Source organism: Terrapene carolina, unplaced genomic scaffold (assembly GCF_002925995.2).
Source record: "Terrapene carolina triunguis isolate 2854851 unplaced genomic scaffold, T_m_triunguis-2.0 Scaffold233, whole genome shotgun sequence".
Lineage (NCBI taxonomy): Eukaryota > Metazoa > Chordata > Testudines > Emydidae > Terrapene > Terrapene triunguis.
The window spans coordinates 12,415,229-12,427,760 of record NW_020664584.1 but is presented as its reverse complement, the minus strand read 5'-3'; the positions used below and the strand labels follow the sequence as shown (position 1 = coordinate 12,427,760).

The window sequence follows — 12,532 nt, the reverse complement described above, 5'->3', positions numbered from 1 at the left end:
CCCCGGACCACAGGCATTGTATGGGGAAGTTAGGGGCCTAAGAAAGAGATTCACAGAAGCCAGCATGCTGAGCGGTGGGACATGCTGTAGAGAGGGGCGAGGCCTAAGCCCTGCCCATCTGTGACCAATGTGGGAATTTTGATGGTATTTTTATGATTCCTGCGTGTACCTCGGTTTTCCTCTAGGCTTTGCACTTCAGTGTACTGACCATAAAGGGAAGGGACCGAATGTTTGACTCCTAACCGCCTGAGTCATTAACAAACTGAACAGACTCTATGCATGTGAATGGAGGATCCCGCCAAGACAATGGAGACTTAATGGCCAGGGCATTCACACCTAGTGACCAACAGCCAAGAGGAGGAGATTTCCCCCCACTTCTCTGCCAGGAAGCAGAGCAAAGGCCCCCTAGCTGAAGAACAAAGGGGAAAGGTGTCAGGCTCTGTGAGCTCACACAGACACAGACACAAGGGCTTGCTCCTGGGACTGACAGACAAAGGGAGGGACAGAGTCAGACCTTTGGTCTACACTGGAACATGTCGGTCAGGGGTGTGAAAAATCCACACCTCTGAGCAGCAGAGTTAAGCCAGCCTAAGTCCCTGTGTGGCCAGTGCTAAGGTCGATGGAAGAATTCCTAACTATTGGCTCTTGGGGAGGTGGATTGTCTACGCTGACAGGAGACCCCCTCCCTTCGGTGTAAGTAGTGCCAAAAGTGAAGTGCTGCAGCGGTGCAGCTATGCTGCTGTGGTGTTTTAAGTATAGAAAAGCCCAGAGAGAGGAAGGAAAATTGGTTCCTATGGTAGCACGGCCCAAGGGCCCTGGTGTTGGCCAGTCTGATCTCTGTCTTAACCTTTGCTTCTCTGTGGTAACCTAATGACTTTCAGATTCTGTAGGCCAGGACACTAACAATTGTTATCTTGTTTGACAAGGCTGCCTGGGGTTGCAAAGGGTAAGAACAAGCCTCCCACAGTGTCTGGCTTGGCTGGACTCACTGCAGGAGGCCACAGAGATTTCTGGCACCTGAAGGCCCAATTTTGGAGGCCACGGGCCTGGCCTGTGGAACTGTGTGGACCAGCACACCAAAGGGGTCACTCCCAAGGGACTGGCTACAGGCTGGGGCATAGACCAGACCCTGTGAAGCCATGATACCCTCAAAGGTAGTTAGGCACCTCTCTCTGGTCAGGATTCTCAGCCATCTTAAGCCAGGTCAGCCATTTAGGTAGCCTGTGTCCTAGCAGCTGTGAGAGACAGACAACCCCACACCCTTATAGCCAATAACTAGAGCACACTCCCAGAATGTGGGAGTCCCAGGTCCAAACTGCTGCTCTGCCTGATTTGAACCTCGGGCTCCCACATTTAAGGCCAGGTGCTCTACCCCTCAGCGTAGAGTGTCTTGCGGGGGTCTCTCTCAAGCAGTCCTGTTGAAGCTGTTCCACTTTATATAACTAATGAAATATTCACTGGGCAAGTGAGAGACTGACTCCATAGCCTCGCGCTCAGAGCACTCACATACCTGTGGGAGGGTCACGTGACAGTGGGTTCAAGTCCCCATGCCAATAAATCTTTATACAAAGTGCGACGGCTTCAACAAGAGATTGAGAGAAGCCCCCCAATGGATGCACTAGCCTTTCATGTAAGAGCTGTGGGTTCAAATCCCTGTTCCAACTCAGGTAGAGTGGGGATACAAACCCGGGTCTCCCACCTCCCATGGGAATGCTGTAGCCACTGGGGTTTGGGGGATACTGAACACACCCACCTCTCCACTAGCCCCCTACGACTTCTGCCTACTGGATCATGCTCTGTACAAAAGGCAGCTAGGGGAATGCCTATTTTGAGAATCCCACTAGGGCTTAGGCATAAGCTAGGGCACCAAGCAACTCAGGAGCATCAGGACTTAGGTAATTTTGCATATTCCCACTAGCAGAGACTTAGGCACCTCTGAGGATTTAGACACCGACAGGGTTAGGCCGCAGCTGAGCAGGGTTTTGAGGACCTGGTGCCTACAGCGGCAGTAAGGGCCCCAAGTGCCTTTATGGATCTAGGCCACAGTGCTTGTGAAAATCCTACTAGACACCTAGCTGCATCTTTAAGCGCCCAAATACCTTTTAACATCTGGCTCTGAGTAATCAGAAGTGAGGATTTGTGAGGAGTTCAGTTACCTTTCTTTGTGGATTTCCACAAATGGTTCCAACATGAGATACAGTTCCAACCAATACAATGCTACAACAGACAAGCAAAAATCCCATTTCTCAAAGCTCGCCGCGGAAAGAGTGATTAGAACAGTGATGCAAAATTGTATTGTAAACATACTCTACCTTTAAAGAAAACGAATTTCCCATCAGATCTCTCATAGGCAGCATCAATCTTTGCAGGAAGGCCTTTCCAGAACTGTTCAATCTGCATGGGATACCCCTCCTGCACTCGGTTGTTGCGCAGACGCCAAAACCAACGATCCTAGGAACAGAAAAAGGGCTCTTGGAGTGTCTGAACTTTTATACCCTGCATTCAACCACTAATTAGAGCATGAAATGCCCCCAGATGCCATAATGACGAACTTGAGCTCTGTGTAGTCGCACTGATCTTGAGCAATGACTGCATTCCAACCAGATTTGGCTAAGTTTATAGGAAGATGCTTTCTCTTAGCATTATAACAGGTTAGGGACTGGTACTAATCATTACTATCCTTTAATGTGTGTGTGTGTGTGTTACTTTATGATGTGTTACTACAGGTGGTTACAAATGTCTTGGGGGGAATGTGTTCTCCTAATTTGGGTGGTTCATTGGGTGGAAGTGGGCTATTCTCAACAGTTGACAAGAAGGGAGGAAAAATCACTTTTGTAGTGCTAACGAGTTCAGTGTAATCAAGGTGGCCCATTTCAAACAGCTGACAAGAAGGTGTGAGTATCAGCAGGGGGAAAATTAATTTTTGTAGTGACCTAATTTGATGTCAGGCCTGAATAAAGACTGGGAGTGGATGGGTCACTACAAAAACTAATTTTCCCTCTGCTGATACTCACACCTTCTTGTCAACTGTTTGAAATGGGTCACCTTGATTACACTGAACTCGTTAGCACTACAAAAGTGATTTTTCCTCCCTTCTTGTCAACTGTTGAGAATAGCCCACTTCCACCTTAACTGAATTGGCTCCTTAGCACTGACCCCCCACTTGGTAAGGCAACTCCCATCTTTTCATATGCTGTATATTTATACCTGCCTACTGTATTTTCCACCCATCTCATGAAGTGGGTTTTAGCCCACGAAAGCTTATGCCCAAATAAATTTGTTAGTCTCTAAGGTGCCACAAGGACTCCTCGTTGTTTTTGCTGATACAGACTAACACGGCTACCACTCTGAAACCATACCATTTCTATTACTCCAGTTTTCAAGGTCCTCCTGATCTTCTTGTATGATATTCTGATCCTCCTCCATACTGGCAATACCTCCCAACTTTATGACATCCACAAATTTTATTAAAAAGCAACAGAGGGTCCTGTGGCACCTTTAAGACTAACAGAAGTATTGGGAGCATAAGCTTTCGTGGGTAAGAACCTCACTTCTTCAGATGCACACTCACACTGTTTGTGCCACAGTTAGTACTAAAAATGTTAAATAAGATTGGTCCCAAGACTGATCCCTGAGGAATTCCATTAGTGACCTCCCTCCAGCCTGACAGTTCACCTTTCAGCATGACCCGTTGTAGTCTCCCCTTTAACCAGTTCCTTATCCACCTTTTAATTCTCATATTAATCCCATCTTCTCCAATTTAACTAATAACATCTAATAATTAATGGATGTATAATACTTGTACATTCTCAGAAAATTCATTCTCTTCTCCCAGAGGACTTGCCATATTTTTCATATAAATAAAAAGGCTGAATCCTTTCTTTAAGTATAAAAAGGAACTCAACCTTAACAATGACGCTGAGACTGGCACCTCCATAACAGATATTTGAGCTTTAGGATCTAACCCAACTCTAAGAGCTAGATCCACAAAGGAGAGTACGCTACTAGTTGCCATTTTAAGCACCTATATCCAAAATTTAGATCCCCCAAACCACTGCCTAGCCCTGAATTCCTGCTGGTAAAGTCCCCATGGTGCCTAAATTTGCAGCAGTGGACATGCATTTCCCCACTTAAGTACTGACACTATTGAGCTTCTTGGTGGCTGACTCACATCTAGGCCTCATCAGGATCCTCAAACTAGGCATTCTCCCCCATGTCTCCCCTGCCAGGTCTGATCTGTTCGCTGTTCTCAGAATATGCTTACGCCCACAGAAACCAGCAGGTTATATACCCACTCTAGACAAAAAATTGCAGTGTTTTTAGAGAGGCCCCTTCCCTGCTTTATCAGTCCCTCCAGCCTTCTCAGAGCAGTGCTAGGTAATGTGCTCAGGGAGGCAATGTGGTCTAGTCAATACAGTACTGGACTGGGACTCAGAAGATCTGTGTTGTATTCCTGGCTCTGCCACTGGTCTGCCGGCTGACCTTGGGCAAGTCATGGAGCTTCTCTATGCCTGTTTCCCCACGTATAAAACGGGGTATAATGAAACTGACCTCCTTTGTAAAGTACTTTCAGTTCTACTGATGAAAAGAGCTAAGTAGAAGTAAAGTAAGATATCATCAAAATGCTGATGTATTCTAGATACAGATTTGTTAATATAGCTTTATGATTACATCTGCTATGTAGGAAGAATGCCATTGAACAATGAATTAGTGAAAGAAGGGTGCTTCTCAACTGTAGGTTGCATGGCTGTTTAGAAGAGTCTGCTATCTGATATTTTTGCTTTAAAAACATTAAACAGAACCTGGTTTATTTTTTGTCAAGGATGCAGGTAATTCTGAAGGCAAAGCAAGATTATGAACATCACAAAGAACACTCTTTCATTTATGCCCTTCTACTTAGGCACCATGCCAAGTGTTAGTAAAGTATTTTCGAATCTGCTAAAACTTTCCTTTCAAAATTCTCATGCTCATTGATTATGTCAGTTACACATAATAGAACTGTTTTCAGTAGAGCAAAGTGATACCGTAAAATAGCTGATAACGTGTAATTATTTACACGTATTATTCTTTTCCAGGATATAAAGCTTAAAGAAAACATCATTGATAAGACAGATTTAGTACCTTGAAAACAAACATTTCTCCTCTAAACAGAGCCACAGTGTTAAAGTTGCCATCACAGATGTTGGGTTTCATGCCTGGAGTTGATGGCCTATCACCTAAAGGTGGCCTGGGGGGTCTTGGCTGTCTTTCATGTTTCCTTTCCGAAGGGGAATGAATCCTGCGCACAGGAAGAGTTGGTAAAGGTCTGGTGGGCTCCAGTGGCTCAGCAGGTGGACCTAAAAAAGAAAAGAAAACTGATTAGAAAGGTGACCAGTTGGAATGCCTGTTTTTAGTCCTAGGACATTTGAAAGCCAACACATTGATCAAATATTCCTGTCCAGGGACTCACCAGAAATCTCTCACTCATTCCTTAGGGCAGGTCTATGCTAGAAGCGCTGCATCGGCACAGCTGTGCCGCTGTAGCGTGTCTGATGAAGACGCTCTATGCCGACGGGAGAGCACTGTCCCAGCAGCAGAATTACTCCACATCCGCAAGAGGTGGAAGCTATGTCGGTGGGAGAGTGTCTCCTGCTGACACAGCGCCGGTGCAGACAGCGCTTAGGTCGCTGTAACTTGGTTCGCTTGGGCGGGGGGGGTGTCTTTTTCGACTTAAGCGGCACTGTAGACCTGCCCTTACACATTGCACAGACATAAGCAGCAGTTGCCAGACACAGGAGAGCTGGAGGAGGGGAGCATTCACCTAACTTGAACTGTAGGACTGGTGCTTCCAGGAAGAGTACAGGAGAAAAGTCAGAGCTATTCTGAAACAATAAGAATTTAACATGAGTTAATGTATTGAAATGTCTGTTCACAGATGCAAGGAGTATGGGAGATAAGCAAGAAGGAATCTGAAGTAACAACACCCACTGCTACTCCTGCTGGGGGGAGAGGCAATAGCTGTTTAATGGCACCACAGAACAGCTGAAGTCAGGAGGTGAAAAATAATACAGTAGCCAATGGAAATGGCAAGGGATGCAGAATCCAATTACCCCAGTTCAGTTTAGCCAGGCTATTGGGTTTAACACCCCTGCTTGCAGAAAAATACCCTGGGATCGCTAATGGACGTACATGATCAGGACTAATTCAAATTATGGCAGCTCCCGCCCAACACCGTCCTTAACGACCAGTCTGGGGAACTGGTCAGAAAAGTGACGCCACTGCCACTGCCTTTCATAGAAGGTTTCCAGTTTGAGCACTTCTGTGATCTGACCAAATGACGGCACAAACCCGCAGAAACATTACATGCTGTAAAGATATACAATGAGCTCATTGCTGTGTGGAGACCTGTACCCTAAACTGTACAAGGCAATAAACATCCTTCTGAGCCTGTTAGATAGAAATGTTGTTAAAAGCGAGAGGAAAAACTGGTATGCTGAAAGCTCCTAGACATTGAGGTGGGATGGATTCTGGAAATGCTTATAGCTGGAAACCCCCAAATGTGTTTTGCCTGGTTAATTTTAATAGGCTGAGGCTGCCACCCCCAGCTAGACAGTGCTTATGCGGGGGTCACTTAAAGAGCCAGTGGGGCGGGCAGACTGGGAGTGAACTTCGTCATCATGGCTGCTACTGTCCCTAGCAGATTGTCTCCTGGGAGGGACCCCAGCATCCACCATGATGCCAATGGGTCTGTGTTGCCCTGATCTGGAAAGACGTCCTGAGCAGGCCATAGAGAGGGAATCAGATGGCATCACCCCCTCCACAGATTAACTCCTGAACAACACCTAAGGCATGTGCCTGAGGTTCCTGCTCTCATCTCCTCCCTTGTGTATCATTTTTTCCCCTCACCTTATTTCTCCTAGGTACTGACTTTATCTTTTGAGCAGCTGTCTAATAAGCAATAGGCTTAGGCACCAAGCTGACTCCACCCTTTGCAATACTGCTGTAAGCATAGGACCAGAAAGGGAGCTAAAAGCAATGCTTTAAACTCCCTGGTGCTGGTGAACATTTGTCAGATCTTGGAGTGGCTAATAAAACCATGAGCCAGGCCTGTAACTTCCCAGCAGAAAGGCTGGAAGTGAAGGAGAGCACCAGCGGCAGAAGTTGCATCCGTCTTTGCTATATTTTTCTGTCCCATTTTGTGATTTTGTCTTGTTCTGTTTTAAAGAAAAGAACTAGATTTGTGAACAAATGATGAATATGGGGGTTCCCCCAAGGTATAAAGTGTCACATTCAGGCCTGAAAGGAGTTCCTGTTACAAAACAGGGAATTCTTTGCCAGTTGGCACTGAGGGATTCTTAGTGTCCCATCCTGCCCCACCAATAAATCCTCTCAGCAAACCCACAGCCCTAACTCACTCCCAGCACCCACCCCTACTCCCTTGCTGCTGACAGCTCTGAGGGGAGTCCCATGACCTTGCAGGCCTTCTCCACTAGAGGTCTGTTTTCTCCTTCAATTATGCCATTTCTGTGGACAACCAACAATACAGTACTTCCACATTTTTTTTCGTGGGAGGAGTTACTTAGGAGGGGATCAGCTAAATGGAAAGAGAAGGGAGGTGAGGGGGATGGGGCAGAAGAGTGTAAGGACAGGTGTGGAGTGAATCTGAGGTGAAGAGACTGAGGAGAGACGGGGAGGATTGGAGCAAACAACTTATCAGCACAGGGCAGAGTCAGAACTTTCTACAGGTTTGACTGGAATGTTCAGAGGTTAAAAAGGTCCCTGCTTTGGCTGCTTCTGTTCCTACTGGCTGGAGTGTCTGGCTAGCTCCTCTTTGCAGTTCATAGACTCATAGACTCAGACTTTAAGGTCAGAAGGGACCAATATGGTCATCTAGTCTGACCCCCCGCATGATGCAGGCCACAAAAGCTGACCCCCCCACTTTCCCTTAACTCTGCTGTTGAAGTCTCCAGATCGTGATCTAAAGACTTCAAGTCGCAGAGAATCTTCCAGCTTGCGACCCCTGCCCTATGCTGCGGAGGAAGGCGAAAAACCTCCAGGGCCACTGCCAATCTACCCTGGAGGAAAATTCCTTCCCGACCCCAAATATGGCGATCAGCAGAACCCCGAGCATACAGGCAAGATTCTCTAGCCAGACCCTCATTTTACCAGCGATGGCCGTTATTGCCTAATTGATTAGAATCACGTAATCCCCTCAAACCATTCCCTCCATAAACTTATCTAGCCTAATCTTGAAGCCAGAGAGGTCTTTCGTCCCCACCGTTTCCCACGGAAGGCTGTTCCAAAATTTCACCCCTCTGACGGTTAGAAACCTTCGTCTAATTTCAAGCCTAAATTTCCCCATGGCCAGTTTGTATCCATTTGTTCTCGTGTCCACATTAGCACTGAGCTGAAATAATTCCTCTCCCACCCTGGTATTTATCCCTTTAAATATATCAAAGAGAGCAATCATATCCCCCCTCAGCCTTCTTTTGGTTAGGCTAAACAAACCAAGCTCCTCGAGTCTCCTTTCATAGGAAAGGTTTTCCATTCCCCGGATCATCCTAGTTGCCCTTCTCTGTACCCGTTCCAGTTTCAGTTCATCCCTTTTAAACATAGGAGACCAGAACTGCACACAGTACTCCAAGTGAGGTCTCACCAGCGCCTTGTATAACGGAAGCAGCACCTCCCTGTCCCTACTAGAAATACCTCGCCTTATGCATCCCAAGATCGCATTAGCTTTTTTCACAGCCACGTCGCATTGCCGACTCATAGTCATCCTGCGATCAACCAGGACTCCGAGGTCCTTCTCCTCCTCAGTCACTTCTAACCTATGCGTTCCTAGCTTATAACTGAAATTCTTATTAGTCATCCCTAAATGCATCACCTTACACTTCTCACTATTAAATCTCATCCTATTACTATTACTCCAATTTACAAGGTCATCCAAGTCTCCCTGCAGAATATCCCGATCCTTCTCCGAGTTGGCAATGCCTCCCAACTTTGTGTCATCCGCAAACTTTATCAGCCCACTCCTACATTTGGTTCCGAGGTCAGTAATGAATAGATTAAATAAAATCGGACCCAGAACCGAACCTTGAGGAACCCCACTGGTGACCTCCCTCCAATCTGACAGTTCACCTTTCAGTACTACCCGCTGCAGTCTCCCCTTTAACCAGTTCCTTATCCATCTCTGGATTTTCCTATCGATCCCCATCTTATCCAATTTATCCAATAATTCCTCATGCGGAACTGTATCAAATGCTTTACTAAAATCGAGGTATATTAGATCCACCGCATTTCCTTTATCTAGAAGGTCTGTTACTTTCTCAAAGAAGGAGATCAGGTTGGTTTGGCACGACCTGCCTTTCGTAAACCCATGTTGTAATTTGTCCCAATTGCCATTCACCTCAAGGTCCTTAACTACTTTCTCCTTCAAGATTTTTTCCAAGATCTTACATACTACAGAAGTTAAACTAACAGGCCTGTAGTTACCCGGGTCACTTTTTTTCCCCTTCTTGAAAATAGGAACCACATTAGCTATTCTCCAGTCCAACGGTACCACCCCCGAGTTTACAGATTCATTAAAAATTGTCGCCAGGGGGCTCGCAATTTCTTGCGCCAGTTCCTTCAATATTCTAGGATGAAGATCATCCGGTCCGCCCGATTTAGTCCTGTTTAGCTGGTCAAGTTTGGCTTCCACCTCTGATACTGTAATGTCTATCCCCCCTCCTCTATTCCCCTCTGTCCTACTCCTTCTATTCCTAGACCCTTCATTAGCCTTATTAAAAACCGAAGCAAAATATTCATTTAGATATTGTGCCATGCCTAGATTATTCTTAATTTCCACTCCATCCACATTCTTCAGCGGTCCCACTTCCTCTTTCTTTGTTTTCTTCCTATTTATATGGCTATAAAACCTCTTACTATTGGATTTAATTCCCCTTGCCAGGTCCAACTCTACACGGCTTTTGGCCTTTCTCACCGCATCCCTACATGCTCTAAACTCACTAAGGTAGGTTTCCTTGCTGATCCCTCCCTTCTTCCATTCTCTGTACGCTTTCTGTTTTTTCTTAATCGCCCCTTTGAGACTCCCGCTCATCCAGCTAGGTCTAAATCTCCTGCCCACTAATTGTTTTCCCTTTCTCGGGATACAGGCCTCAGACATCTCATGCAACTTCTGCTTGAAATAATCCCAGGCGTCATCTGCCTTTAGATCCCTAAGTATGTTAGCCCAATCCACTTCCCTAAGTAGTTGCCTTAATTTATTAAAGTTGGCCTTTTTGAAATTGTAAACCTTAGTTACAGTATCATTTCTGTTAATCCTTCCATTTAGTTTAAACCGAATTAGCTCATGGTCACTCGAGCCAAGGTTGTCCCCTACCACCATTTCTTCAATGAGGTCCTCACTACTCACCAGCACTAAATCTAAAATGGCATCCCCCCTCGTCGGTTCAGTTACTACTTGATGAAGGAATTCATCTGCTAGCATGTCTAAGAACATCTGAGCCCTGTTATTGTTACTAGCATTTGTTACCCAATCTATATCTGGGAAGTTAAAGTCCCCCATGATGACACAGTTCTTATCAGTTTTTACTTCCCTAAAAACATTAAGTAGTTCTCTGTCCGCCTCCAGGCTAGATCCCGGCGGTCTATAGCACACCCCAAGCACTATCTCGGGGGAGGCTCTAGTAGTTCTTTTATGCAGTGTAATTATTGCCCATACAGACTCCGTCTTATCCATTCCATCACTTATTATTTCTTTACATTTTAGCTCATTATTGACATATAACGCCACTCCCCCACCTTTACCTTTTTTCCGGTCATTCCTAAACAGCACATACCCTTCCATACCTGTACTCCAGTCATGACTACCATTCCACCACGTTTCAGTTATTCCTACGATATCAGGTTTCATTTCTTGGACCAGGAGCTCCAATTCCTCCATTTTGTTACCTAGGCTTCTCGCATTGGTGTATAAACATCTTACCGTATGCTGTCTATCCTTTCTCCCATTAGTTATGCAATTTGGAACGGACCCCATGCTGTCCATCCTCCCCCTCTTTCTTATGTCCAATTCCCTACCCCTACCTATGTCTGTGCTTATCTCCTCACACTCCTTTTCAGTGTTGGAATCTGGCGTGGAGATTAACTGAACATCTCCCAACCGTCTCCCCCAAATTCCTAGTTTAAAGCCCTTTTGATGAGATGAGCCAGCCTCCCTCCCAGAAGTCTATTCCCTTCCCTACTCAGGTGAAGTCCATCCCGCGAGAACAGCTGTCTGTCCCCAAAAGCCTCCCAGTGGCCATACATCCCAAAGCCCTCCTTATAGCACCACTCCCTTAGCCAGCTATTTATCCTCACAATTCTGTCAGCTCTTTGCTGTCCTTCTCTAGGAACAGGCAGAATCCCACTAAAGATAATCTGAGCCTCCACTTCCTTAAGTGTCTTCCCCAGCCTGGCGTAATCTCCCTTAATTCTCTCTAGCGAGAACCTAGCCGTGTCGTTCGTTCCTACGTGAAGGATGATCAAAGGGTTCTTACCTGCTCCTTTTAGGATCCTTTTCAACCGCAGGTCCACATCCCTTATCTTAGCGCCCGGCAGACAGCACACCCTTCTGTTTTCAGGGTCTGCCCTGGTCACAGGCCTGTCCAACCTCCTCAGCAAGGAGTCTCCAATCACATAAACCTGCCTTTGCCTGGTGACAGTACTCTGTACAAATCTATCCCCTGTTCCCTGTAGTCGTACCTCTTGTGTCTCTATTTTCCCTTATAGTCCCCCTACTGCCATCCTCTATCCTACTGGGGCCCGGTATTGGTGCTGTCTCCATCCACTCCTGCCCTCTCTCTATCGGACTAGCCGCTCTTCTCTTCTTCCTCTGCCTCCCACCATCAGTTACCACCTGCTGCCTCTCTTCCTCGTTATCCAAACACTCAAACCTGTTCCTGAGTTCTATTCCCCCCTCACTAGCCCTCCTTTTCCTTGGCCTGCTCCTCACAGTCACATGCTTCCACTGATCTTGCTCTGCCCCTGACCTTCCCCCCTCACAGACCATAGCCTGTGCTTCCACCTGCACCCCTGAGCATTCCCCTTCTGCCACACCCAGCTTCTGCTCCATTAGCTGCTCGAATCCCCTTCTAAACTCTACCATAGTATCTACCTGCATCTGGAGCCCTCTAATCTTTTCCTCTAGCAGGTCTATTAGGCGGCATTTCATGCACACATACCTTTGTTCAGGCTCCCCAGCGAGGACCATGTACATACCACAGCTGCTGCATGCAATCATCTGCATAGTGTCCCCCGCTGCTTGGCTCATGGCTGCTGTGGTCTCTGCCTGCTGCTCCTGGGACAACACAGCACACCGCGCGCCGCGCCCTCCTACCTCCCCTTCCACCTCCCCCTGTAAACTCCCACTTAAACTCCCCTGTTAGCAGCCCTGTTTGCCGGCTCCTGGTGCCGCTGCTCGGCTGGGAGGCCTCTTTTATAGGCCCCCTAATCAGCCAAGCTCCGCCCCCTAATCAGGGCTCCGGGCTCAGCAGCCCTCCCAGCACACTGC

At 46.8% G+C, this 12,532-nt stretch overlaps 1 protein-coding gene across 3 annotated transcripts in view; it reads right to left on the bottom strand.

The window, feature by feature from the left end:
- The window catches only part of MMP24 (matrix metallopeptidase 24), a 175,397-nt gene that overhangs the window by 15,663 nt on the left and 147,202 nt on the right, over positions 1-12,532 (bottom strand). For all 3 annotated transcript variants that reach the window (XM_026656786.1, XM_026656787.1, XM_029912606.1), the window contains exons 6-7: positions 5,122-5,336; positions 2,313-2,451 (exon numbers count right to left, since the gene is read on the bottom strand). In XM_026656786.1, coding sequence (XP_026512571.1) covers positions 2,313-2,451; positions 5,122-5,336 — 354 coding nt within the window. The remainder of the gene's footprint in view (positions 1-2,312; positions 2,452-5,121; positions 5,337-12,532) is intronic.